The following is a 26,513-nucleotide window of genomic DNA, read 5'->3' on the forward strand; positions in this document are numbered from 1 at the left end:
TCGAAAAAATGTACGTATACAGCTATCTTCACTTAACTGTCGTTTCGTCTTTTTTTTAACATTTTCGGCATTCCTCTTTTTTTTTCCTTTGGTTTTTCCTTCCTTCCTTGAAAAGCAAAGTTGTCTTTCGCTTTCTTCGTGGCCGCTTTACCTTTGCATTTCAATAAATCAATCATATTAGGATCTCATGCTTAATTTGTTTTCCCTTATTAATCTTTTAAAAGTGCCATGAATTTCTTTTAAACTTGGAGTCAAAATTCTGTTTTACATTATATTGGCGTAGGTTCTTTTTGAAGAACGAAAGATCTTTCATAAATTCGTCACAAGTTTCTGTCACGAGTTCATAATCCTGTCTTTTCTTTCTTGTGACGCGTTCATGTATTACTTTTAGTCTCTCAATATTTTCATTTATTTCGTCAACAATGGCCTCTCTTTTCTCTAAAAGAAGATGGATATAGACGCGAACCTCGTGCAGCGCTCTCACGACCACTAATTTATCACCGTCTGAACAGGACTGGCCACTATATTTAAGGTTTAGTGGAAGTTCACGTAATTCTCTGGCAAAGTCTGACTTACAGGTTGGCTCTTCCAGGTCAAATTGCAGTTGGTATAGAGAATCCAAAGGCTTGTCAAACGTGTTAAGCTCGAAATGAAAACGTCCGGGCTCGCTATAATCGCTGTTTCCCGTTATCAAAATTCCTCCAGACGTGCCTTCAAATCGTAGATGCTTGAGATATGGAAAATCTTGTTCAAGTCTCACGTCTACATCACTTATTCTCCTTTCAGTTCAACCTTCGGTTTTCCACCACTAGCAAAATGTTTAAGACAAGTTAGAATTGTTGCACGCTCCTCTCCTTTGTAAAAAGGCCGTATGAGCTCCCCTAAGTCAGTAGCCGTTGTTCCTAGCTCTGCCTTGATGTTGCGAGGGACTGTTCCTAACAGGATTAATGAAGCGCAGGTGTTCAGCATCGGAAAAATTGGCGTCAAGTCCTCGCACAGGGCTTCCAGCTGTGTGGTTTTAAAACACTCGCAGTTAGAATCAATCATGTACCTTAAGATATCAAGGCCGGTAATTTCTATGTCCATTTTAATATTCCTGAATGTCTCCTTTACTTTTGAGATTTTCGAAAGGATGTTTTGACTCTTTAGATTGCCATAGCCACTTCGGATGGTTTCTGCGAACTGACGCCACTCTTTTCTCTGTTGATCCCTTCTGTCCCTGTGTCTTAGGTAGATCGTTCCAATTACAAAGAACGCAGTTGTAAGAGACAAATTAAAGCAATAGTAAGCTAAAGTTATTTCGTTTCTGTGCGTTGTTGCAAATGCCATGACCCTGGCCAGTTGTTTCCTACCGCTGGTAATCAGACAGATACTCAGTAAAGTTTGAATTATGATGGAAAGGTGTTACTTTAGTCGTAGCATAGAGCGGTTTTCAATTAAGTGTCGAAAGTAAATTCGTGTTTGCTTTGGTTTTGCATTACTACGCTCTGTGATTGGTTAACAAAACTAGCGCCACTTTCTCAGTCAGTGGGAATGTAAACCAAAACCAATCGTATAAACCAAACCAAACCAAGCGTATAGGTCTTTAGGAATTGCATACAACTTACAACCGTAATGTTAGGGATAAAGTATATCACTACCTGAGAAAAAGTATTGAGCTATTATAAGGGATAAATTAATCAACGTACCCTTAAGGCTGACGTTCACCCTTTTCATAACCTCTTGGCAACTTTTAGAGATAAACTAGAAATATGTGACCCGCTGAGTGAACGGTTGATTTGAAGTGAAATAATGCGCTAGGGCAGCTAGAAAATATGAATTGTCTTAACATTAGGGGATATAAGATACCCACCCTCACTCGAGGCTCTAGGGAATAAGTTGTGTAGTTTTTATTGGTTTATTTCCAGAGCCTCGCAGTAATGTTTATTGTTTCAGGCTGAATTTTTTACATATCGAAATTGTGCTACTCGTATTTCTTTAGAAAACCTAATTTCGTTGGACATGTAAATCATGCACCTCTATTCTTCGACGGCAAGGCTTATTGCTCCGCTATTGTTCTCAGGCAATCCCGAGAGCTATTCTAAAATGAGAGGCGAAAGCTGTGAGAAAATAGCTCGTCTCTTCTCCATTCCCGTTGTTTCTTTTCTGGTCATTCTCGCGACCCCCCTTCTTCCCCCCCCCCCCCCCCCCCCCCCGCTCAAACTTTGCCTTCGCCCGACATCCAGCCAGCTACGAAGGCTGTTAAACAAGGTGTTTTAATTTATTGTTAACCACCTTAGTAATTATGAAAATGAAAAACTGGAACAAAGATTCAAACATTCCTCCCCTAAAGTTAACTAGCCATGCACACGTCTTGGCTATAGCATCGCGCAGAATGCCTGGACATCATGAATAATTCATAACCCCTGAAGCGGCGAATAGCGCTTAGAAGAGCTATAAATTAGAGAAGAATGGGCCGACACTAGGCAACTAGGGTTCACAAAATTCACTTTCCTGAGTCTCAGAAATGATAATCTCAAGGTTCACGCACGGCTTCTTGTAATTCAAGGATTAGTCTACAATTTGCACTTAAAAAGAACGAAATTGAGAAAGTAGAAGTTTTATGTTTTTCCACTTGAATATACAGGAAATTTTGCAAATTTTCGTATAGACAGTCATTTTGGAGAACTGTTTTGGGAAAACTAACATACATACTAGACTTTCACGCACGGCAAATGGCAGACGAGTCTTTCCTTAAAAGGAATCCGTTTTAATTTCGAAAATTGGTCACAAGGAACCTTTATGTTTTTCAGTTTGAAAATTGTTGGTCGTAGTTTTATTTGAAAATGGCGCGTTACAAGCTGGCGAGCTATTGTTTTCAGCCCAGACATGAATAACAATACATGTCAAATGAAACAATGCCTATTGTTGAAAACCACTCTGCATGAAAAAATATTCTTAACTACCGCGAATTTTAAAATGGCCATATGCATCAGCTGATGTACTCACGATTTACAGACAACAAAAAGATGGCTGCGTGCGCGACCAATAAATACAATAGTGATCGGGAGCTCTTTTCAGAGCTCTTCGAAAACCCACTCCGTCCGTCGTTAATTCACATCGTGCCGCCATACGTTAATGTTATAAACTCTACTTACGATTTTCAACTGAACGTAGAAGGTATATGGAAATCATTGTGGAGGGACGTTTGCGGGAAACCGGCCAATTTGTTCGACCATCCTTTCCTTCCCCTACAAATTAGAGGAATCTGGTCGCGAGCGCGAATGTTCTAGTTAAAGCTTCTCTTTTTTCGCAACAAAGAAAAGGCACGCGCGCGCGAGTTTTTTCGAGCATAAGCTACTCAAGATTCAGGCGCGACAAGTATATGTTCGAATGCCTGCGAAGGCGCCACATTTGTTGCCGTGGGTTTGGCGGAAGGTAAGACTTGCCCTATTCACAATTAGTATAAAGCAGGCCAAACGGCCTTTCAAAAAATTCGATCTGTTATACTATTGAACGTTAATACACTTGCTGCCAGTGTGCACTTATTCAGCCATACTGCCAAGGTGCGATATTAGGAAACAATAGAATGAACAATAGCTTATGTGACCATTGTCTTTAAGCTCCGACCTGACAAGTTAATGAGCTAAGCGGTATTCCCTGCGGAGCACGGCGCGCGTAGATTTGGACCAATGACAGTCACTCAGTTTACGCTTCACCGCTAATATTACAGATCTATAACTTTTGCCGTACAGTAAGTAAATGTCCCCAAAACAATAGGCATTCTGCGCGATGGTATAGAATCTAAATGTCCCATCTTAGATTTAAAAGCCAAATGTTTGTTTTTTTAATTCGAGGTTCATCCTGAGGATGCATTTGTCTTGTGCAACCCCACTAGAGTACGTTTGAAAACGCAGGCTTCCAAATTAGGTGGTAACTTCATAGAATAAGTCATGTTCCTTGAGCAGAAGACCAATCACATCGCTTAAAATTGCATTATCCTCTGGTGGGTTAATCATAAAGTAAACTAATGCGAACTGGAGCCTCTCACTTACATGTTTCCGTTCCATGACGGCATTCTAAGTGGTTAAAGAGTTTGTGAGATAGAAGATTCGTTTCAGAGACAAGAACTTTGTACCCGCTTCTCCCTCCGTGTAAACGTTTTGGCTGCCTGAAACTTGAAGTCCCCAGAGAGTACTATGCTGTCACACAACTAATACCCTACGAACTCGGCCGAATTTAGCAGCACTATTTTTCCTTAATTGGACGCTCGTTAAAATTGGTCTCACGTTTGATCGATAAAGACAACGTGTTCTTTGATGTGAAAGTTAAGACCACCTGACGGACGAAAACAAGACTATTGTCTGCGAAATTGAGACTGCTTCAGTGCTGTTCATACTGGCTTCCAATGGAAGTCCTTGACGCGGCCTTTCTACGGATCTGAAACGGGTGAATCGAAATTTCTTATAGCATTTAATAACAACAAACATCACCCCGAATACACACCCTTAATCATAGTTTTATTAATCCTCTTAAATCTAGGACAATCTTATTACCCTAATTTTAATTAAATGCTTTAGGTTAAGCCGAGTACAGTCATGTTCTCGTGCTACTGGTCGCAACAGATCTTTATCTTTAATTGGCAACAGAAAGCATTGGTCTGATCATCAGAGCGTCTCACAGCACGTGACCGAGCGGAATCCATTGGGTGCTGGAACTTTCTTGTTTCTGAAGGTGCACCGCTGACAGCTCCAACAAGCAGCAAAAAGCACAGAATAACAGCGAATTTCATCTCTGAAAAAAAAAAAGAGAAAAAAAGGGACGTAGCTGGGGTAGTGGCCAAAGTAGAATTTTAATATATCGAAATTGGCCTGTAGCTTCGTTAAGAGTTGTCCGCGCGATATTATACGGTAACGACTTTTACGGCAAATTTGAAAAAAGGGTGTTTTAAGTTGATCAACAAGATTGGGAACACGGGCTGATTTAATTAATATTCAGTACCCCTTGACACGTAGCTCATTTTTGAGAGATCGTGGAGCAAATGGAAATTCTTGTTCTTAGTAATAACTGACTTAACAAATGAATTCTGTAAAAGGTGATAGCTATATAAGATTATTTTCTCTATTTCGTAACCTTGAAAGATTGTTCGTATTTTGTTTTATTCTAACATCAATAATTATTTCATTTTATTGTTTGTTCGCAAGTAACTTAAATTAGAGCATTGAATTGTTCTTTGAAATACTCAGATGCTGAGGTTTGTGGCCGAATATGATCACATACTAACGAAGGAACATGGCTTGTTTAAGCCGGCGACACACCTAACGATATCTGGTATGTCAGATATCAACGATTAAATTCGCCGGCGTTCGCCAAGTGTGCCTATTCCCGCGATTTTCTACGATGATCGCTGGAAATAGTAAAGTCAATAAATCAGGTTGGGCGATTTTGTCATATGAACAATGTTGAAGTGGGATGTCAGTAAAACGCTGGGCAGGGGCCGGGGCCGGGGTTGGGGTCGGGGTCGTGATTACGATGGCCGTTTCAACAGATCATTTGTAAACCAAAAAGGTTTCTTCCCGTAAAAAATCGATAATTTTTCTTTATGTTACGTGTTTCAAGCTTTACACAGATATTTTAATCTTTTATTAAATTCTCGATTCCATCGATATTCGAGTAGAAATTACTATTTGAACATTTTTTTCCGTGGCCGTGTTTTTTTTGATTCGCACCTTACGGCATTCATGTGTCTGTAAACACACACAAGTTTAAAAGCTCTGAAATAATTCTACCAAACACCAAAGACTATTTTCCCGTATTCTCCATTTGTTAACATTTATTTAGAGACTAATGAGAATTATTACTATAGGACCAGAATTGACACAGTTTTGGATTTCCAAACATTTTTCCCCGGGAGCAAACTTGCTCTTGCAGAAAATGTCATGTTTACGTGATTCTGACGGTCGTTTACAGATCATTTGTAAACGAAAATGCTTTCTTCCAGGCAACAATCGATAATTTTATTTATATTACGTGTTTAAAACTTTACGCAGATGCTTTTATCGTTTATTAAATTCTCGATACCATCGATATTCGTTTATAGAAATTAATTTTTCCTGGCTGTGTTTTTTTCATTCGCACCACACGGCTCTCATGTGTTTGTAAACAGACACAAGTTTAAAAGCTCTGAAATAATTCTACCATACACCTAAGACTATTTTCCTGTATTTTCCATTTGTTAACGAGACTAGAATTATTACCATAGGGGCAGAATTGACACAGTTTTTAATTTCCAAACATTTTTCCGCGGGCCGGTAACTTGCTCTTACACAAAAAAATATTATTGTGACGTGTAATTCGATGGCCGTTTACAAATCATTTGTAAACGAAAATAATTTCTTCCAGGCAACAATCAATAATTTTTCTTTATGTTACGTGTTTAAAGCTTTACACAGATACATTAAACGTTTCAATGCCACTAATATTCGCAAAGAAATTATTTTTTTTCACATTTGGTTTTGAAGCCGTGTACATGCAACTAGAATGCCTTTGCGCCGCTTTCCTTCCATGCGCTTGCACTGTATAAACACGCACAAGTTTAAAACGCCCTAATATTTCGGGCCACAACTAAGCGTTGAAGTCTAAATTTTTGTAAAGGCCAAAAATTTTTTAGTGGGAGCCGATATTGACTGTTTTATGATTTTTCAGACATTTTTATCCGAGCGCCAAATATATCTGGGAACGCTGAGTGTTAAGCAACGACGATGGCAGCAACATGGCTGAATTTTTTTTTTTTTAATTTTGGTACATTTCTTTGCCGTCCTCCGAAAAACAACAAAGTGAAATGACCTAATCTAAGGTTTTGCAGAGAATATGAGCAAACGACGGTGAGTTTTTCTTTCTCTGTTGACTCGGCAACTCCTACCAATTTAGGCAACTTGCTAGCCGTTTACTAGTCTAAAGCGTTTCCGAGCAACAATCAATAATTTTTCCTTATTTCACGTGTTTCAAGCTTTACAAATGTACTTCAATCGTTTCGATAGGAGAAATATTCGTGGAGAAACGAATTTTTGAACTTTTTATTTCGGGGCAGTTTCGTTCGCACCGCACGGCGCCCATTTAGTTGTAAACATACTTATCTGTGCCAAGCAACCAAGGGTGATTTCCCCGTGTTCTCCTTTTCTTGAGGTTTATTTAGATTTCAGTAGGAGAAATATTGACTGAGTTGTAAATTTTACCCAGTCATGTAATGAAGATAGAATATAAGCTTAATTCAGGAGTAAACTAACAACGATAAAACTCAATGTCAGGCTAAACAATTCCTACCGCTTGAAAATCCGCGAAAATAGATCGATAAAAACAGCAAACGGTGGATCTAAAGAAGGAACTTAATTTCTTCCACAAAATTTGACCTACTCCTTCCTCCCACCAAAAGGACACTTTTATGCTCAGTTATCATTCGTTGTAAGAAGAAGCAGCGAGTTGAAAGCACTTGCATGGTCGCCATGACTGATTTCAGTTCTGAACAAATATCAATCCTATCCAAGTGTTTAGCTTTGACACAAATAATCCATCTTTTGCTGATTCCTGTAAGAAACACGAAGACTAACGTTTAGGAATTCCCTTTCTAGCTGCAGCACTTGATTTCCATGTATTTGCGGTACAAACAATCCGGCTTAAACAGTCGAACTTCAAATAACTTGAAAGAAGTCGTTGTTTTTGGACACAAAATTAAGAAATCAACGGAATGTAGAACTGGCGTGTTCAGTCAATGACGAGCGAGTATTTTCGCCGCTCGAACAAACAGGAGTAAGTAATTTTGTCCTCGGGGAAAGAAAAAACAAATAAAATTGCCCTCCATTGCAACAAATCAGCATTCAAAAAAAAAAATTGCCCTCTGTATTGCATTGTTATTGTCTGGGCAGCTTGCTGCATATGCACTAAAAATATATATAACTGCAGAAAGAATGAGGAACTGATAAGGTTATTACGTTCATGCGCTAAGCAGATTTTTATAAATGCTATGAAAAAAATTGGAGCTCCGCTTTTAGGCTTGGCTAAATATATATATTATGTTATATTATTATTATTAGTAGTAGGGAAATGAGCGTTCTGAGGAAGGCACACAGGGACACAGTGCCATCACAATAGCCCTGGGATTAACAACATCAAAATTGATGACATCATAATCTAAAAATAGGATAAGAGTTCTGAGGAAGGGACACAGTGACGTCACAATAGCTCAGGGATTAACCTCCTGGTGCCTTGTAATAGAATTGTAATATGATGTAATAGAATTATTTTTAACCACAGCGATCTACAGATTTTTTTATGATAAAAGAGTTGAAATTTTAGCCTCAAATCTGGTTTCGCAGGCATCGCCTAACAGCAAGAACTAACATTGTTCCCTCGAACGAAACCAGGATCTACAATTTCTAAGCTAAAGAATCTGCATTCGGAAGTCTTTTTAGAAGTTAATTTGTGGAGATGAATAGAAAAAAAATAACAAAACAAACCAAAAAAAAAAAACGGTTCATGTAAGGTGTATTGATTGGTTTTGGATCAAGTGAAATATTGCCTTGTCATTGTTCTTTTCCATTTTTTCTACATCTCCCTGAAACCTCGGAAATAATGAAAAAAAAGTTGGTAATGTGTATTTTCCGCCTAATTTCTAAAAAGTTTCGTTTCTGGTTGAACTTTGTTGGGGATAAAAAAATTAAAACAGTCTTTTGTTGTCTTTGTTTATTACAGTGCTCTGTCAACGGTAATGCCGACATCATTATTTAAAAAAAAAAAAGAATAATTGCATCATCGGGGTGGAAGGGCTTCAGTGATTCTGTAAAAACAGAAAGAATGTTTAGTGGTGTGCTATCTTTTTACACCCGGTCGAGTGGGATCTAAAAATAGATATAATTATGGAAAGAAACAATTATTTTTCGTAACAAGATTATGTGGTTTTGCTGGTTATAAAAAGATGAGATTCTTTGAAATATTTCGAAGTAGAAAAGTGACGCGTGTTCTATTTCACGCACCGTTACACAGCCTGATTAACTCAGTCGAGCGTTGTTGCCTTTGTTTATTACAGTTCATTGATTTTTTGCTGCTAAATTGTGTATGTTAAAATACGCACACAAAGATTTCACAATATGACATATGACATATATGACATATGGTTAAAGCCACTAATGATGGAAGTAGCAGTGATCCGAACCAAAACCTAAATTTGCATAAGAACTCTACGGAACCTCTACTTTTTTATCAAAAGCTATAGACAGCTTAAGTTCATAGAAATAATCAATTAAAACACAATCAAAACACGCGACTACTAAATGCTCTTTTGTTATAAAAAATCTGTAGATCGCTGTGGTTAAAAATAATTCTATTACATCATATTACAATTCTATTACATGGCACCATGAGGTTAATCCCTTAGCTATTGTGACGTCACTGTGTCCCTTCCTCAGAACTCTAATTCTATTTTTAGATTACGATGTCATCAATTTTGATGACGTTAATCCCAGGGCTATTGTGATGGCACTGTGTCCTAGTGTCCCTTCCTCAGAACGCTCATTTCCCTACTACTGACACTTCCACAGGTAATTAAGGACCTACCAAATCAAATGAGCTATTTATTATCTCCCCCTTAAGTTTTGCTACGAGCAACTGCCTTGACCTACCCTCAGGGTATAATCACCTACAGCGTTAACTATCAGGGCTGAGTTGCTCGAAGTATGGTTAGCGCTAACCTTTGGTTAAGAGGTATTAAAACCTATAGGTTGTAATGGTATTTAACCTGGGTTAGCGCTAACCACGCTTCGAGCAACTGGGCCCTGAATGATATATTATTCAGTAAGTGACACAGGCATACTAGTTAACGATGTTTTTAACATACTACTACTACTACTACTACTACTACTACTACTACTACTACTACTACTACTACTACTACTACTACTACTACTACTACTACTACTACTACTACTGCTACTACTGCTACTGCTACTGCTACTGCTGCTGCTGCTGCTGCTACTGCTACTGCTACTGCTACTGCTACTACTACTACTACTACTAATAATAATAATAATAATAATAATAATAATAATAATAATAATCTTTAGTCAGGAAGCAACCTCACTCTCAGGTGGTAGTACAGTACGTAAAAAATTATTAAATATTAAAAAAATTATAAAGAGACAATCACAGTATAATCCTAAGATAGTGTTAACAATGTAACAAGATTAGATAAAATAGTTCCCAAAACTTCTTAAATAAATCAAGGATATTTGAATTTCTTATAGACACTGGAACAGAAACAAGCCAAACAGCCCTGTCTCCACGGTTCCTAAAAAAATATATCATTATCCTGTTGTCCTATTTAGGTTAGCAGAGCAACCAAATCTGTAAACGCCTGAAATCCTGTGTATATAAGTTCTACTCTTTTGTTAATCTTAAGATAATTTTTCAAAACAATCACTGTATCAAATCTTTCTTTCCTTACAAGGACCGCCTGAATCGTTCTCAACAATCTTGAATCATTTACAAAGCCGGTTGCTGGCACTGCGATGATTTTTAGATCGGCAAAACAAAGCGACGATTCATGACAGGAAAATGGAACACTTAAAGGCCCTCGCTAAAAATGGCAGCCCGTCGGCCACTGCTGACCATGTCAAAATCACTGGACATAATATTGAGTGGGATCAATGTTTTGATATTTTAGCATCGGGCATAAGTGATTATCACTGTAAAATCAAGTAAACTTTGTTTATTCAAGAACTAAGGAGTGCTTTTAATGTCAACGACAGCAGTGAGAATCTGATGCATTATTAATATTAATTAGCTGTATCTTTTAATCGTGGTTCCAGACCCTCTTTTCACTATTATATAAATGGTTGTAAAAACTATTAACGGTCACTTTTGAAAATGTATGTTGACTAGCATACGAAACGTCAAGTTATATACAGTGCACAAGTTTACTATGTTTATCACTGCTTCTTGTATTTTATTTTTGCCTTGACTTTTTGTAGTGATAAATGTTGTCAGCCGCTTTCTTCTATAAGATAATATAGCCTGATTCTTAGACGGTCCAGGTCACTCCCTTCCCCGTCTGATGGACTTCATGTGAGGTCATGTTCCTGACGTCATTGCGTCTTTGTTCTCTTCACCAATTAGATGCAAGACCATTTTCTCAAATATCAGGAATTTAAGGTGACTCGACCCAGTTATTTTTTGGCGGTACCACCCTACTTTGAGGCTCTCTGGTATCCCCACCTTTACTTTTATAGTAAGTGTAACGCATAGAATGGACAACATATAGATCAATGTACAATATAGCAAAAAAATTGGCGATCGGAGTAAATGTCACATGGTTATAGTGCCACGCCCCTTTGAGGTCTGAGTCGAAATTCTGCTGTTGCCGGCTTTTTTTCGTAAAATCTCTCGGCTGGACATGAACAGAGTTTCACCAAAATTGCAAAGACCTAATTCGAGAAATTTAGCGCTTTCCAAATTTAGGTCATAATTATTAAAAATGATAAGCAAACTTTACAAGATTATATCTAATAAACTATGAAATTTATTCCTTTATTTTGGGGATCTTTATTACAGATGGGTCCTTGCAAGTCAGCAAAAAGCTTTAGGGCCTTGTAAATGCGCGCAATTGCGAGCAATGCTAACATATAGAAATGATAGTTTGAGTCCTTCTCGCAAAAAAAGCATTTTCTTAAAAATTCGTGGTCATTTTTCCTTCAAATTTTTTCAGGGCCACAATTGATTAACTTACTACCCGGAATCTGAATTTCATGGTCATTGAAAAACTGTGACATTATCTCCTATAAGCCCAAACTTGAGTAAACATTGAAGATTTTTAGCGTTTTGGCTGAGTTTGTGCTTTGGGAGTTTTCTATTGTTTCGAGTCTGTCGTGATACAGCATTCTTGTTCAGCACGCGTGCAATGTTCAATGAGTGCATTCGGAAGTCAGCCAAGCGTGGCCATTGCACGCGTGCCGAACAAGAATGCTGTATCATGACAGACTCGAAACGCCTGACAAACCCCTAAGGACGTCTGCGTTGGAGGCTATGATAAATAGAGAGAGAGCGATAGAACTAAACCTCACTGGAATCGCGCTAAATCGCCCTAAAAACCACATAGGAGGAAAGAAATACATAAGAGAAGTAAGGTGGGTGATTTTTATTTAAAAATTCATTCATATTTTTAGCCTCTAAAATAAACCGTTTTTCTCCCATACAAATCCTTATATTTTTCAACCGTTGCGTAACCAGCCCTCATATTTCGAGCTTGGGCTACCTGTGCTTCTTCATCATGATGTTTACAGCAAGTGTGTACGTGCCACAACGGCTTGTCACGCGCTGGGCTCCAGGGGTTTTTGAACTAAAGTTGACGAGACACTATCAGGTCATAAATAGGGTATCAAATTTTTGGTCAGGTCATAAATAGGGTAGCGAAAATCGCAGAGTTTGGTCATAAATTGGGTAAGGGTTTTGGGAAGCGGGCCGCCCACCCCTATCCAATTTTTTTGGGGAGTACCCCCCTTCCCCCCCCCCCCCCCCGGGTCCTTCCAAACACAGTTACGTTTTTTTTTCAAATCACACTTCTACTTCAAAACCCAGGCTTTTATTTTCTTATCCTCGATCTCTTGTTGCTGGCGAGCGTTAGCGAGACAGCCCACTATTCTTGTCAATAGGAGAAAAAATCCAAAATTTTGTCGAATGTAAGACTTGAAGCTTGCGCAGTAGAGAATTATCCGAGATGGTTTAAACGACAACCACGCGCAAATCACATGGCTGACATATAATCCGGGATCGACACCTGACTTTGCACTTGAGAATCGCACGCTGTCAGACCCATTCGCTTCCGAGGTGCAGTTAACGTTGCCATAAAACAAGTAGGTACGTTTTCTATTTGCTATGTCATTATTTGCTTTTGTAGTCATTCATCAAGGTCACGAACGAAAAGAGATCAGTTTGTGTTTGGCTGCTCTAATAGATCCACCGGCTTGAGAACTGAGATCACTTTCCACGGGATTCATCACTAATCCGTTCTCTCCCCCAGTCTCTTCTCGTTTATTTCTCCTCGCTCCAGTCTCGCTGCGCTATGAGAACACCATCTCCACTAACCAGAAAGGGACTGCTTGCAGTCTAATTGAATATTTTCACAAGCAAATTAAGACATCAAGCAAATACAAATACTTTAGAAATACTAACCTACTTGTTTTATGGCAAAGTCAACTGGCCTCGAAACCGTCTGTGCGTAAGGTCGTGGTAAAATTCTCCCGTGGAAAGTGATCTCAAACGGTGGATCTATAAAAGCAGCCAAACACAAATTGATCTCTTTCCGTTCGTGACCTTGATGAATGATTACAAAAGCAAATAAAGACATAGCAAATAGAAAACATACCGTGGAGGCTAATAATTCAAAATCTGCGAACCACTCAACTGTAAAATCAAAGGACTCGTTGTACTTTAGTCTTACTTTCACACGAGTTCTTCGCCCGTGGAGGCCAATAATTCAGTCTGTGGAGTTTGTGCCAAATAACTCGACCGTTGAGTCATGCTCTTTGTCCGTAAGTGTGTCCGATGAGGCAAAAGAATTGAAAACATGTCGATCGCTCATCGAAGCGAACTGTGCAACTGTGAAATCAGATGATTGCTTCACTCTGAAATCAAACGACTCGTTGCACTTTCACACGAGCTCTTTGCTCGTGGAAGCAAATAATTCAAAATGTGCCGTTTGGGGCGGCTGATCCGTCCACTTCACCAACACCCCCATCCCACAAAAAAGAAGCGTCTTCAACATTTCTTCCCCAATATGGGTTATACAAATCACTTAACTGCCATGACCCTGCTAACTCATCCAACTGAAACTCACTCTCCCTACCCTCAAAGTCGAACCCCTTTTCCAAACCCATTCACTGTTTAGTTAAATCCCCGCAACTTTATCCCCCTTCGCCAGCACTCACTTTCATATTGAAATCACTAGTTTAGTCGTTATTCTAGAGCTGCGCTTAAAACATTGGCGCGAAAACAGGGCGCGCTTTTCAGTTAATTTATCTCTTGAGGTCTTTACGCACAGATCATATTTTGCATTATTATGCCATTCCACACGTCAATTGCCACACGCCAATCCGCAAACTTATTAGTCATTAGTAAACTCACGGCTGCCAATTCGATCAAAGGATCTGTTTTACCGAAGCAAGCCCTGCGGATAGCTAACGGCTGATTCAATCGTTCGTGGGGCCAGTTTGATCACAACTTGGAGCAAAACGGGACGAAAAAATTCACCTTTTATCTTGGAATACATACAATTTCGTACGGAATTTACCTGAAGCGCTCAAATTCTCAACCATCGTCTCGCCATTACGTCCCACCCGAAGTAACTTATTTCATATTACATACTATTTGACTCCTCACGATCACATCAAGAGTATCAAGAGTAGCGAAGAGTTTAGGATTATGTAAAATATCGGAACACAACCGCAACGATAAGACTATATATAGTTTGTATCACGATCGTTATAGTAACACACCACTCAAAACAGAGCAGTCTGTCTAAAAAGTGCTCATGCAGAACATGATTTATATGTACAATGTTCGTTTGTTTTCTTTGTCTTCTTTCGCTCAGATAATGATTGCCACCTTCAAGCAAATCGAATCCTTTTTAACAGATAATTATCTTGAGACAAGCAGACTTCGCTTGACGCGGTTTACTAAAAGCGATACTGACACATATTTACATAATTGCGATCGCAGAACGCCATCCTAATGTTGGTTACGGGTTTGAATCGAGATTTTTTCGTCGTCGATGCATGGGTGGATCTTGGGCGCACATCTGGCATTCCCCGCAGATTTTTTGCAGGGGTGGATGACATCACAACGTAATGTTGCCTTGCAACAGGGAAAAACAAGTATGAATGACGTCAGACAAAGGAAGGTTGCTAGGCAATAACAGGTTGGAATTTATCCGAGCAAAATTTGCATACATCGGGAATATTTTACCGGATCACATTTCAACGGCAATGTTCATCAATATTCACTGGATGGAAACATCTCTGCAGAATCTTTTCCCTTTCTTCCAGAAATCTTTTTTGTGAAAGATTGCATTGAAGAACAAACACGTTTTGTGGCCAAGGTAAAATAATTTTCCGTGGGAAATAAATTCATCGAACACCACAGCGCCCACGCCCGTTGTACATTTCGTCGTGTCAAAAATAGATTTCAACCGCAAACTAGCCTGTGGAACTACCAAAAGACCAATCGTTACTATGTTCAGAAACCTTTTAGTAAAGAGGGCTTTTCACCAGCGGATAATTCACTATCCAGCGGATAAAATCTATTGGTTTGAGAACATTTTATCCACTGGATAGAGTTGTCCGCTCTCTGTATAACCTTGGCCCTGAGATGTCTTTCAAAACTGTATGCAAATTAACTCGCTTCAGTTTGACATTTTTACGGCTTTATAGTCGCGTAACTTTCGCGGCATTTTAGTAAAATATCTTTTGAGTAGAAGACCAAAATAGGACGCTGGCCTGTAAGTTTCGTTTTTCTCAAAGATTGAAAGCGCTTGATTATTTTAAAGTTTGATGGTGTCACGCAACAGACGGACCGAAAATACTTTCTACTATTTTTATGTTCAACAACGTAGCCGCTGAAATTTTAAACCTAGCTTCGTTTATTCCAAATATTTCACCTTGGTAGCTACACAATACGTACAGAAATAAAAGGACGAAAGAGCTACCTAACAAAAGTCACGCAGCAGGCCGTACAATCGTACAACTTAGGGCTGTCGAACGCACTCTATAATCTTTGATTTCTACTAGTCAGTATGTTTAGGTATCATGTTAAAATGTAGCATAGAGTAGACTCACCTTCAAAAACTTGCTCCGCTTTTCTATCGAAATTGTGCTATTTAGCGGTTCCAAGACGATAAAGAGTTCACCAGAACTTGTAACAGTGTTTGAGGTAGCGAGGTATACCTTAAACAAGAAAGCAAAGCCATGACGATCATATTTGCTTATGAAAGCAACATTCACTGCAAATCAGTCTGGACAAGCTGCGTAGTCACGCGAAGTGAATTACGTGTCCATTACCTGAAAATCCTGAAGTTATCGACGAAATCCAAATGTCGACGTCTCTCACTATGTAAGAAGTAGAAACTCGCGGTTTTCGAAATACTCTGCAACGAAATTTACAGGATCAATTTCAAGGACGCTATTGCGTTGAACTCAGTAGAAGGTTGACAAAAGATAACATCGGCCTTAGGGAGGTGACGTCATCGGGTTATTCTTCGGAGCAGCCACGATCGGAGATCCGATTATACCGGAAATTGACCTGCATTCACTCGCTTTTAGTATTAATGGCGGACGACGTTGGTGAAATAAAGACTTCGAACGTTTGTTAGGATTCGTTATGGTAGAATACAAAGTTCTTCCTACTTTCGTTTCTCGGCGTCTGAACACTGATCTCAAGGATTTTACGCTCGATTTGTGGAAGAAACGTGGAACTATGAAAACAGTCAAGATTTGCTCAGGTAACATCGGCTACGGGAGGTTAACATCGACCTAAGGGAGGTACGTTTTATAGCACCACGTTTGTATCGTATGTGTTATACTGGCACAATCGTTCACATGGAAAGCTTATTTGCAAGCATTAAAACTTACAATCTTGCAGGGGCTTTTCTAATCGTTGACCTGAGTGTCATTTCATTTATTACCAACTCATAACATCCACCTACAGGAGGTTAACATCTACCTAAGGGAGGTAGAGTAGCCTACAGTGTACATTTTATAGTTTATGTTTTATAATAGTCAATTCATACGCATATAAGCTTTAATACACTCTAACAGGGAAACTTGGGATCATAAGGAGCTTTTCTATCATTGCCTTGAATTTCATAAATTCCATTTTTACCAACTCATAACATCCACCTACAGGAGGTAAACATCTACCTAAGGGAGGTTATGGTATTATGCTAAGGAAGGATGGACTTGAAGAAAGCTCACCAATCTTAAGGGGCTTTTGCACTTCGTGCACATACCGTTTTAGAATAAATTTATTTATAAAGAATTATTATTATTATTATTATTATTATTATTATTATTACTATTACTATTATTATTATTATTATTATTATTATTATTACTATTACTATTATTATTATTATTATTATTATTATTATTATTATTATTATTATGCCAAAACCATGTCATGGACCAGAAGCCGAATTTCATTCGCACTGTTAAGATCTGCACTCGTGTGTCTTAGAGGTTCTAGGTCATTATGAAGAATTCAACGTGACATCAAGAACGGGGACATTGACATTGAAACCGCAGAAGGGGCCATTTGAAAGATGCGTATTTTGTTATGTTTTTTTCTTTTCTTTTTATCAAGTGGAACTCATTTTAAAATGCCGAATTTCATTTTTTTTCAAAAACTTCATGACATTTGTTTTTTTTTCTTTTTCTTTACAAAAACATTATGCTTGGAAGTAGTCTCAGTTTCTTTTTTTTTTCGCAATCGAATATTTAAAAAAATTATTAGTGACATTTTGCTTGAAAATATTATCCTTTTTTAATCGAATTGAATTGTAAATTGGTTTTAATAGCTCTTTTTTATATACTTTTAACTTGTAAATGGCAATTTGTGTGAAATATTTTAATAAAGATTATTATTATTATTATTATTATTATTATTATTATTATTATTATTATTATTATTATTATTATTATCATCATTATTATTTGAAAAGCCTTTTAATCTCACCAGAATGAGATTAATGAGAGTTTTCTCATTTTTTTATTTACACTCATAACATGTAATATAATATATTATTATCAATATTAGTTTGTAGCCAACACAGACCTACGCTGGGCCATTTATATTCATCTAATGAAACACTTTTACAGCCATAAAGTTCCTGTGAGAGGTGTTATGGGTTTAAATAGAAAAATTGCAGGTGCATTTAAATAGCATAATAGCTGTTATGATGATTAAAGGCAATTGTTTTCTTGTTGTTGTCATGTTTTCTTGGTTGACTCAATCAACCTGTAATTTCCACATTATATTTTGCTAGAAGTGACTGTTTATGACTGTTGAAATGATAGATCATTTTTAAAAATATAGCCCTAAATATATACGTCAGAATTTATTTTAATTTAATTTGTGATCTGACTTACAAGAGGTTTGACCGTTCGACTGCTTCATTTTTAATTTGCCATTACCCAAAAAATACAACATAAATACATTAAAGATGATACACAATATTCTTACTAAACTATTAACAAGATGAAATGTGTTAATGGCTAGGAAGCCTATATAGAAGCCTGAGGCTTATTAACTATAGGCTCCCTGGAACTATAGGATAAACCATAGAAGTTAATGGTACTGAATGAAAATTCCAATTAAATTTTTTTTATTAAAAGAAGTCAAAAAAAGAAAGAAAAAAAATAAAAAAGGTGTGTAGCTCAACAAAGAGTCAATTTAACTAAGAAAGAAGGAATTTTGCTAAACAAACTGATACTTTCACTGTTTTGAATTTCACGACTAAGCGAGTTGAAAAACGTAGGACCTTGAAACCAAATTGAGAACTTTCGAAAATTAGTTCGACAATAAGGTATATAGAAAAGGTTGGAATTTCTTGTATTATAAGAATGTATCTGGCTTGAAAGAGTAAACATATCACGAAAATCATTTGGAAGTAAGCTTCTTTTAAAAAGATACATAAATTTACCTATTTGGTATAAATATATGTCAAAGAATTTCAAAATCTCTTGCCCTTAAAAAAGAACACCAGTTATAGGAGCATCAAAAGAAACTTGAGATATTATTCTGATCATCTTCTTTTGCAGAACAGTAATCCGATTTAAATTAGACTGATATGTCGATCCCTACACAGAAACACAATAAATTAAGTAAGGGTAAACTAGACTATAGTACAAGGAGCGTAAGGAGGTTTTGGGAAGGCAAAAACTAGACTTATAAATAATACCTATTGATTTTGATATTTTTCTAGAAACACTAAGAATGTGAGGCTTCCATTACAAATGCTCATCGAGGATAACACCTAAAAATACTGTCTCTTTCACACGTTCAATTGCATTGTTGTCAATTTGAATAGATATATCAAGTGTTTTCCTCCTTTCGGGTGGTTTGTTTGATCGACACCATTGAGTTAATTTAAGCATTTCAGAATTCAAGATTCCAGGAAACAAGTTAAAATCTTTGTGAGAGAAAAATACGTTTGTATCATTTGCAAAAAGAATAAAATCCACGACCTTCGACACGTTACACAGATCATTTATATAGAGTAGAAAGAGTAGGGGACCTAGTATAGAACCCTGAGGCACCCTGCACTTAATTTCGCAACCCTTACCAAACCAACTGTATTTTATAACTGGTTTTAAAGTATTTAAAAACTATTTTAATGATTTGAACACTATTTTGAAGCCATTATTATGTATTTTAATGCTATTTTGCAAAAAATTTCAAATTTTGGTCATTATTTGAAAAGTATTTCAAATATAGTTAAACAGTATTTTATGATGCTGAGGGGCTTTTCCATCGAATTTAATATTTTTTTTAGCGATAAACAGGTTTAAAATAGGGTATTTGAAATATATTTTGAGACCTTAACTACTGCGATTACTTATTTCGTGTTATAAACAGTGTTTGAATAGAGTATTTGAAATCTATTTTGAGTCCACTACTACTGGAATTTCTTATTTTATGTACAAACAGTGTTTAAACAGGGTATTTCAAATATATTTTTAGAACACAACTACTGACCTTTTTTTTAAAATAGTTTTCAAATAGGCTACTTAAACACTGTTATAAAAATACCGTGGAAACGTTTTCGATTTAAAATGTAGTTTTGCCATGTAAAAAGTAAAAACGGTTTTTAAATAGAATATTTAAAAACTATTTAAAATTGAAATCCGTAAGGAGTTTTTTAAATAGCATAAAAACAGTCTATTTTAAACATATTTGGAATTGAATTCAGGTGAACACAGAAATTTTGATTTAATGATGCCATTAGGACGATTTTCAAACAGATTTAAAATGGACTATTTTTTTACTATTTTGAGACTGACCACATATTAACATCATCACCACTAGTTGAAGTCTGATTTTAAGATCTGATACAGTATTTGAGAGGTGTAGAAAAATACATTTATTTATCTATAGCCTGAAATATATTCGAAGAGTTTGCATCCTTTTTTGAATCCAATCCCCAGTGACTTAATTTCAATGACAGTGTGCAGGCGCAATATAAAAATATCCTCTGCTTGACACAAAATGTTGCTGATATTCTGTTTAACAAGGACTTTCAACCAACAAATCTAGTACACCTTTTTAAGGAACTTTAACCAAGGCTTTGGACTTGATTTTCAAATTTAAGTCTTTCAAGCACACAAACCCTGGATTTTGAATTCACCATCCACAAATAAAAAATCAAGCAAATCCTCTTAATAAATTATTGTGGGCTATTTGAAACCAACTACAATCTTTCAGTCATACAACCTTCAATCTATTGAAACTTCAAACTTTCTTTTCATTTAATTTGGCAATAATTATCATTCGTTATAAAATCCCATTGCTAACTTGCATATAAGTCAACTGTACGACACCATGTACGTCCAGTAGAAGGTTGTTCTTTATGAAACAGTTTTGACTTTTTCATGACACTCCTTATACAAATGTTGAATCAATGCTCTACAAAGGTATAAAAAAAGTTAGATCAGTGTTCAAATGGCTTCAGCACAATCCAGGACTTTTGATTTGACACCAATTCAACAAGCACACGACTTTATCAATGTTGTAGATAATTAATGTTACCAATCTGTTCAAAAACACTGGACATTTGTAATACAAACAATTATAATACAGTTTAACAAATTTGTACTATGAATGTTGGGCAAAAATCAAAACCATTTAAATGGGCCTTTATATACATGTACCAATCCCCTGGATTATAAAAAAAGAATTCATTCCTAAGAGACACATTTTCACCGACTAGTATCTGAAATTTAACATACATTTATACATTGTAGCTTCGATGTGTCAGCTCTGAGCCAATCAGTGCATGCACTTGATATATCCAGGGGTTACGTCCATGTTCTGTATACATTAGTCTTTCTCAAACGAATTGGGAAGATGACACACATAGGTGCTGGTAGCATCAGTCTCAATCCACATACATTTCTGCTTTATAGAGGAAATAGGTACAACAATAATGTTGTCTGCAATAGTAACCCGTCTGATGTGCCTGATTACTTGCATCCCCTGGTAAAATGGAAGCTGGGATGGATGCTTTGCCATTTTCTTAACTAAAGCAATGTAGTGAAATGGCAAGCTACAGGAGCACTTACCATTTTGACATGACATCCTGGTACACTTTGCTTCGTATTTTACAAATTTTACAATTGAACCATTACAGTGGCTCTTCCCACGTATTTCAATAATGGCAGTGAAATTGTTCCTTGCAGTTGTTCTTTTATACAATTCACTCTGGAACTCCACACCATTTATAACAGCTCGACTGAATAGCCACATTTTGGAAACTGCCCCAACAACTTCTCGCTCCTCCACAGTCAATGTAGTTGAAGCTTGCCAGACACGCTCCAGTGATCCCACAACAAAGGTGCCTTCTGTTATCTGTTCCCCTACAGTCCTTGTACAAAATAAAAGAGCAAAGGCATATATAAACAATAAATGTAGGCAGCCTAGAGTTGTACAAGGAGTGTTGTGCAGTTTGATGTGTGTTCACTGTTGCACTTGATACAAAAATAAAAATTTCTGTAAAATTTCCCACGTTTATTTATATGTACAGGTGTATGTCATAGCATGGTAAAAACAGTTGTGGAATCACTCACTTCACTTATGATTCATCACCCTGTTTTGGTGGTCTAGTAGTTACATGTAGTGTCTGAGTTTCAAGCAGAAGGTTGTTGGTTAAAGTCTGGGTCCGCATTGTGTTAGGAAACCTAACACAATGCTGGGGGGGGGGGGGGGGGGGAACCCTTCAGTGGACTAGCATCTCATGCAGGGTGAAGTAATAATACTTCCAGTTGCTTCATGGTGTGCATGTAGCTCCAGCAGTATGATCAGAGTACAACTTTACCTTATTATATGTACCTACATTGAATTTGTATCAAAGTACATGTACATACAATGACTTGCTGTCAGCTACATGTGCATTTGCTTTAATGGACTTACCTGCAGTGATAGGACTTTGACAAGAGAGTATTGTAAAACGCCTTGGCATCTGAGCCTTCAGGCAACGACTCTGCCAGTTGTGGAAGATGCTGTTGCACACATATTGATTTGACAATCTGGAGAGGGGTTGAATTGTAAAGAAGTCACAATTTAGAATTATTTAATTTCATTAGGCATTGTATAATCTATTTTGTGTATGGCATAGAAAGCATTCATTTACTTCAACATCCCATCCCTTTTAACGATTACAATGATCTTCGACATTCTTATTCAAAGGACAACAAATGAACCATTAGGTAATGCAGATTATTCAAATACTAATTCTTTCAAACTGTTGTTCAAAATGAATGGCCAATGTACAGTACACGTTTTAGCTAGCCAAAAGCACATGTAGCCCCCCCCCCCCCCCTCCCCAATATCATAATAGATTTGCTTTTAACTACTGCTTTTAACTGTACATGGAAGGCACACTACATCTGTTTTACCCCAAATATGTTTGCATTCTCCAATGTTTGGTCTTTTCTGCATTATTTCCTATTGCAAAAGTTTCCCTGGCACTTTTACCAGCACAATAAAGCCAATCATGTGCAGATAAATATCCTTTTATTTTGCCACCATACCTGTCCTTGGATATTTTGACTTCCATGAAAGTATCCTGTCAAATCGCCATTGTAATCCTCGAAAGGAAAACATGAATTTGACCATAGAGGTCCTAAGTTTTCCACAGTTTCTTTCAGATGAAGGACCTGGTGAATGTTGAATGTCTGGAATCTTTCACCTGTTGTTGTTACAAAAAAAAAAAACATGGCATCACAGTGGTGTGAAATACAAGACACTCTACCAAAAATGCCCTGTTAAATTTCGGATAGGATTTGAAGTCTTGTTTTTTTTACTACGGTGTAGAGATAACTCCTGTTATTATGTACTCTCTGTCTAAGGGATACCAATCCATGGTAAGAAGGTTTCCATTACATGTAATGGGACTTGACTGTTGATTCAAATACATTTACAGCCAAATATGGTAGATTTTTTTTCATTATCTGGTACAATGTAAAAGTGCATGTCAATAAAATCAGACAGAAATATAACCAACTGAACATCAACATTGCAGTGTTGGAAATTAGCACTTTCCCACCCGTCCATGCGAGTATGAATCCTGTTGGATGAGTACACATCCCTTATCAAGGCAAGTGTATTATTTAAGTCAATCGCATAGATGGCCAGTGCTCTCAAAATTTAGTTTCCAACCCTGCATTGTTACAAAAATTAATTCAAACCAATATCAAGGAATTGATAAATATGCTGGAGATTACATGTACATCACCAATGAACAACAAAAACAGTTAACCCAAGAAGTGATTATACTCACCATAAAGATATGGTGCTTGTGCACAATAAAGCTTCAGAAAGACACTAGCCTCCTGCAGGTCAGTTTGAGAAATGCTGTCTTTCAAAAGGCGGTAAACTCCTCCAACAAGGAAGGCAAGATGCGAAAGGAACTGTTCATCCACTCTTTCAAACAGCAGCGGAAGTGAATAGTAGAGGAGAAATGCTCTCTTCTCATTAGCTGAAAATAACAATGTCATCAAACCTGTTACCCTACTGCACATGGTCTTGGTTGCCCAGGACACCCAAAAAAATTTTATACATGTATGACTGCACAGTACATACTGTATGTGCAACATACCTTACATTTCTGTCTACATTTTTAATTGCTTGCTGATTTTAAATTAATTATTTTCATTATAGTATCAAAATAGTTCATTACAAAATTAATTTAGTCACATATGATTTAATTTAGTTACCATAATCAGGACCACACAAGCGTACTCATTCACATGTACTTTAATCCCATTTGTTTATACAATGAAGGATATTATGTCATATGTCTGTCTGCCAGTCTGTGTGAGTGTGTGTGTACATGCATGTACATCGTATGTGGGAGGTATGATAATGACTATTTATTTGCAAAACTTAGATATGCAATGATGTTAACAAGCACAGGGGAACTTTTCCTTACGGAAACCTCGCTATTACTGAGGTTCAACTGCACTGTGCCTTTGTTTTAAGTTACTAATTTAGAAGTGACTCAAAATGGGTTTTATCAAGATGCTCACTTTAATAATATATAAACTGAATAGTCATTCAGAGAAAATTAAATTTTTCTAAAACCCAAAGCTTTTTACATGTACATGTACTTACCCTTCCATTGTTTCCAGTCTGATATACTCCTGGGTCGACGAGTTATTTCGGAAATAGGCTTTAAAGAAAGCAAGGCGCTGTCAATCTCATGCAATCTGTTCCCCAAGTACTGGTTACTAGACTTGTCTTCAAACCAAGCCTTCAAGTGTTGATCAACTGCACCTTCACAGATGCAATGCATATAATCAACAGCAGTGCCAGCAACTACATCATGTAGTGGTAACGAAAATGCCCAAGACAAGCCAAGGACTCCTTCTACTGGATCCTTGAAAATAACAACATAATAAAAAAATAATGTATAGTAATGTTATTACATGAAACTGGCTGTTCAAAGCTGTACATGAATCTGTAACAAGTTTTTAGCTGGCTCCCAATGTTTATCTTCCCAAATTAAATATGTACAGGTTAAAAAGATTGTTATCCAAAATGGTGATTAAAACTTAAAATCAACATGCTGTACATTGTGGTAGGGCATGTACAGCAAGTTAGAACCCAAACCACAATTTCTTGAATTGATAGACAAGGCATGGTGTGTCATGCTATATACTCCCAGTCAAGTCTACAGATGTTTTGGTTGTGCATTTAGTGAAACTTTCTACAGCAACATATCAATGCATAACATGTATATTTTTTAATTTGCTGCCACCTTTTTGGAGAAGGTTGTTTTATGATGTCACGATATTGCTTATAATACAATGTACATGGAACATCCATTTTTTGTTTGTGTTATACATGCACAGTATCACACTTAACAGTGATATGTTGGAGAAGTATCAAGTTTAAAAAATTCAATGGACAACATTGCTTTGTTATTAAATGGTAATAAGAGAAATGTCAGATGCCATTCAAATTTTGATACAATCTTGTATTGCTCTTTGCTGCCTGAACACATGGTACACTGAAAGGGACATGTTTACCATAAGGCTGTATCAAAGGATATGCTTTCTTTGTATGTTTTGAATATTTAAATGCATGAAACAGAAGGCTACAGTGTATCAATACACGATTGTCACATAATTCACAGTTCGAATACTCACAGAAACCTTTCCCTTCTTTGAAATTTGGGACATGGCAACAAGAGCCTGTTGCTTGACCACTTCATGTGTTCTGAGTTTTGCATGTCCTGTAGTTTGTGCATATTCTTTATTGAAGGGGTAGATGTGACATTGCCGTCTAGCATTTTTCTTTCCAGGACCAAGGTCCAGTTGTTCCCCAGGTTCTGTACAAGTATTGCACCCATTGTATCCATTGTACTGTTTTAAGTTTAGCCAAGCAGATCTTGCAGGTGAGTCCATGCTTGTGTCAAGGAGGATACCTTTAATTGTCCTGTCGACAACTCCACCAATTGTAATACCTGTATAAAGATGAAAATAACAACTAAACAAATCAGGGACAAACCTACTAATTATAACATACTTCATACAATGTACTTGCATGTACATAAAATCTTCAAGGCCCTGTACCATAAATGTGTTTACAAAGGCTATCATGTTATAATCCTCAGTACATGTACACATGTATGTAGAGAGACATTTGGAAACTAATTATAAAGCAGCTTAAATGTCATTGTGTATGGTACATTTTTTCCATAAAAATACATGTGCATGTACATTCAGGGTTCAAAATTTAATTCTGAGTCTTGTTGTCCCGAATAATATTTTGGTTGTCCAACTTCTTGCTGTGGTTCAAGATAAGAAACCAAAAGTACAAGTATACATTCATGTGTGGTTGAAAAAAGTGAGCTTCATTTTTGTTAAAAAAATGAACATCAACTGTATTCAAAAGAGTGAGTAGCCTACAATGTATCTTTTGTTAAATATAGCCACTGCAGGGTTGGAAATTAGTGCTTACCCACTCACCAATGCATGTATGGATCTCTTAGGGCAAGTTCTACAATGTAATCATGGATTGATCACTTGCTCGCCTGATTTGGAGAGTGCAATTTTTATCTTCAGTATGAGTTAATAATTTGCCACTGTCCTTTACGTTACATGCAATCATAACCCTCACCCAATCAGATGGGGAAACAACAGTGGCCATTTTGATCAACCCATGTGTGAATTGCATATATGGGATATAGAAGACAAGAAAATATAGGTCTAATGCCA

The 26,513-nt window shown here is 37.0% G+C and overlaps 1 protein-coding gene, 1 long non-coding RNA gene and 1 pseudogene across 3 annotated transcripts in view; all 3 read right to left on the bottom strand.

Moving 5' to 3' along the window:
- Positions 1-217: 217 nt before the first annotated feature.
- Positions 218-1,329, bottom strand: LOC146450719 (uncharacterized; annotated as a pseudogene).
- A 3,153-nt stretch (positions 1,330-4,482) lies between these two features.
- On the bottom strand, positions 4,483-16,217 carry LOC146450720 (uncharacterized). Its single transcript, XR_014860238.1, has 3 exons — positions 16,080-16,217; positions 15,858-15,965; positions 4,483-4,771 (listed from the first exon to the last, which is right to left on the bottom strand). It is a non-coding gene; the product is annotated as an uncharacterized LOC146450720 (long non-coding RNA).
- Positions 16,218-20,837: 4,620 nt separating this feature from the next.
- The window catches only part of LOC146450721 (uncharacterized), a 9,832-nt gene continuing 4,156 nt past the window's right edge, over positions 20,838-26,513 (bottom strand). For both annotated transcript variants that reach the window (XM_085100067.1, XM_085100066.1), the window contains 6 exons: positions 25,443-25,759; positions 24,406-24,670; positions 23,573-23,770; positions 22,824-22,981; positions 22,204-22,319; positions 20,838-21,658 (listed from right to left, as the gene is read on the bottom strand). In XM_085100067.1, the coding sequence (XP_084956193.1) occupies positions 21,115-21,658; positions 22,204-22,319; positions 22,824-22,981; positions 23,573-23,770; positions 24,406-24,670; positions 25,443-25,759 (1,598 nt within the window). In that variant the 3' untranslated portion in view covers positions 20,838-21,114. The remainder of the gene's footprint in view (positions 21,659-22,203; positions 22,320-22,823; positions 22,982-23,572; positions 23,771-24,405; positions 24,671-25,442; positions 25,760-26,513) is intronic.

The sequence above is a fragment of the Pavona decussata genome, unplaced genomic scaffold, assembly GCF_977016875.1.
Source record: "Pavona decussata unplaced genomic scaffold, jaPavDecu1.1 SCAFFOLD_431, whole genome shotgun sequence".
Taxonomy (NCBI): Eukaryota; Metazoa; Cnidaria; class Anthozoa; order Scleractinia; family Agariciidae; genus Pavona; species Pavona decussata.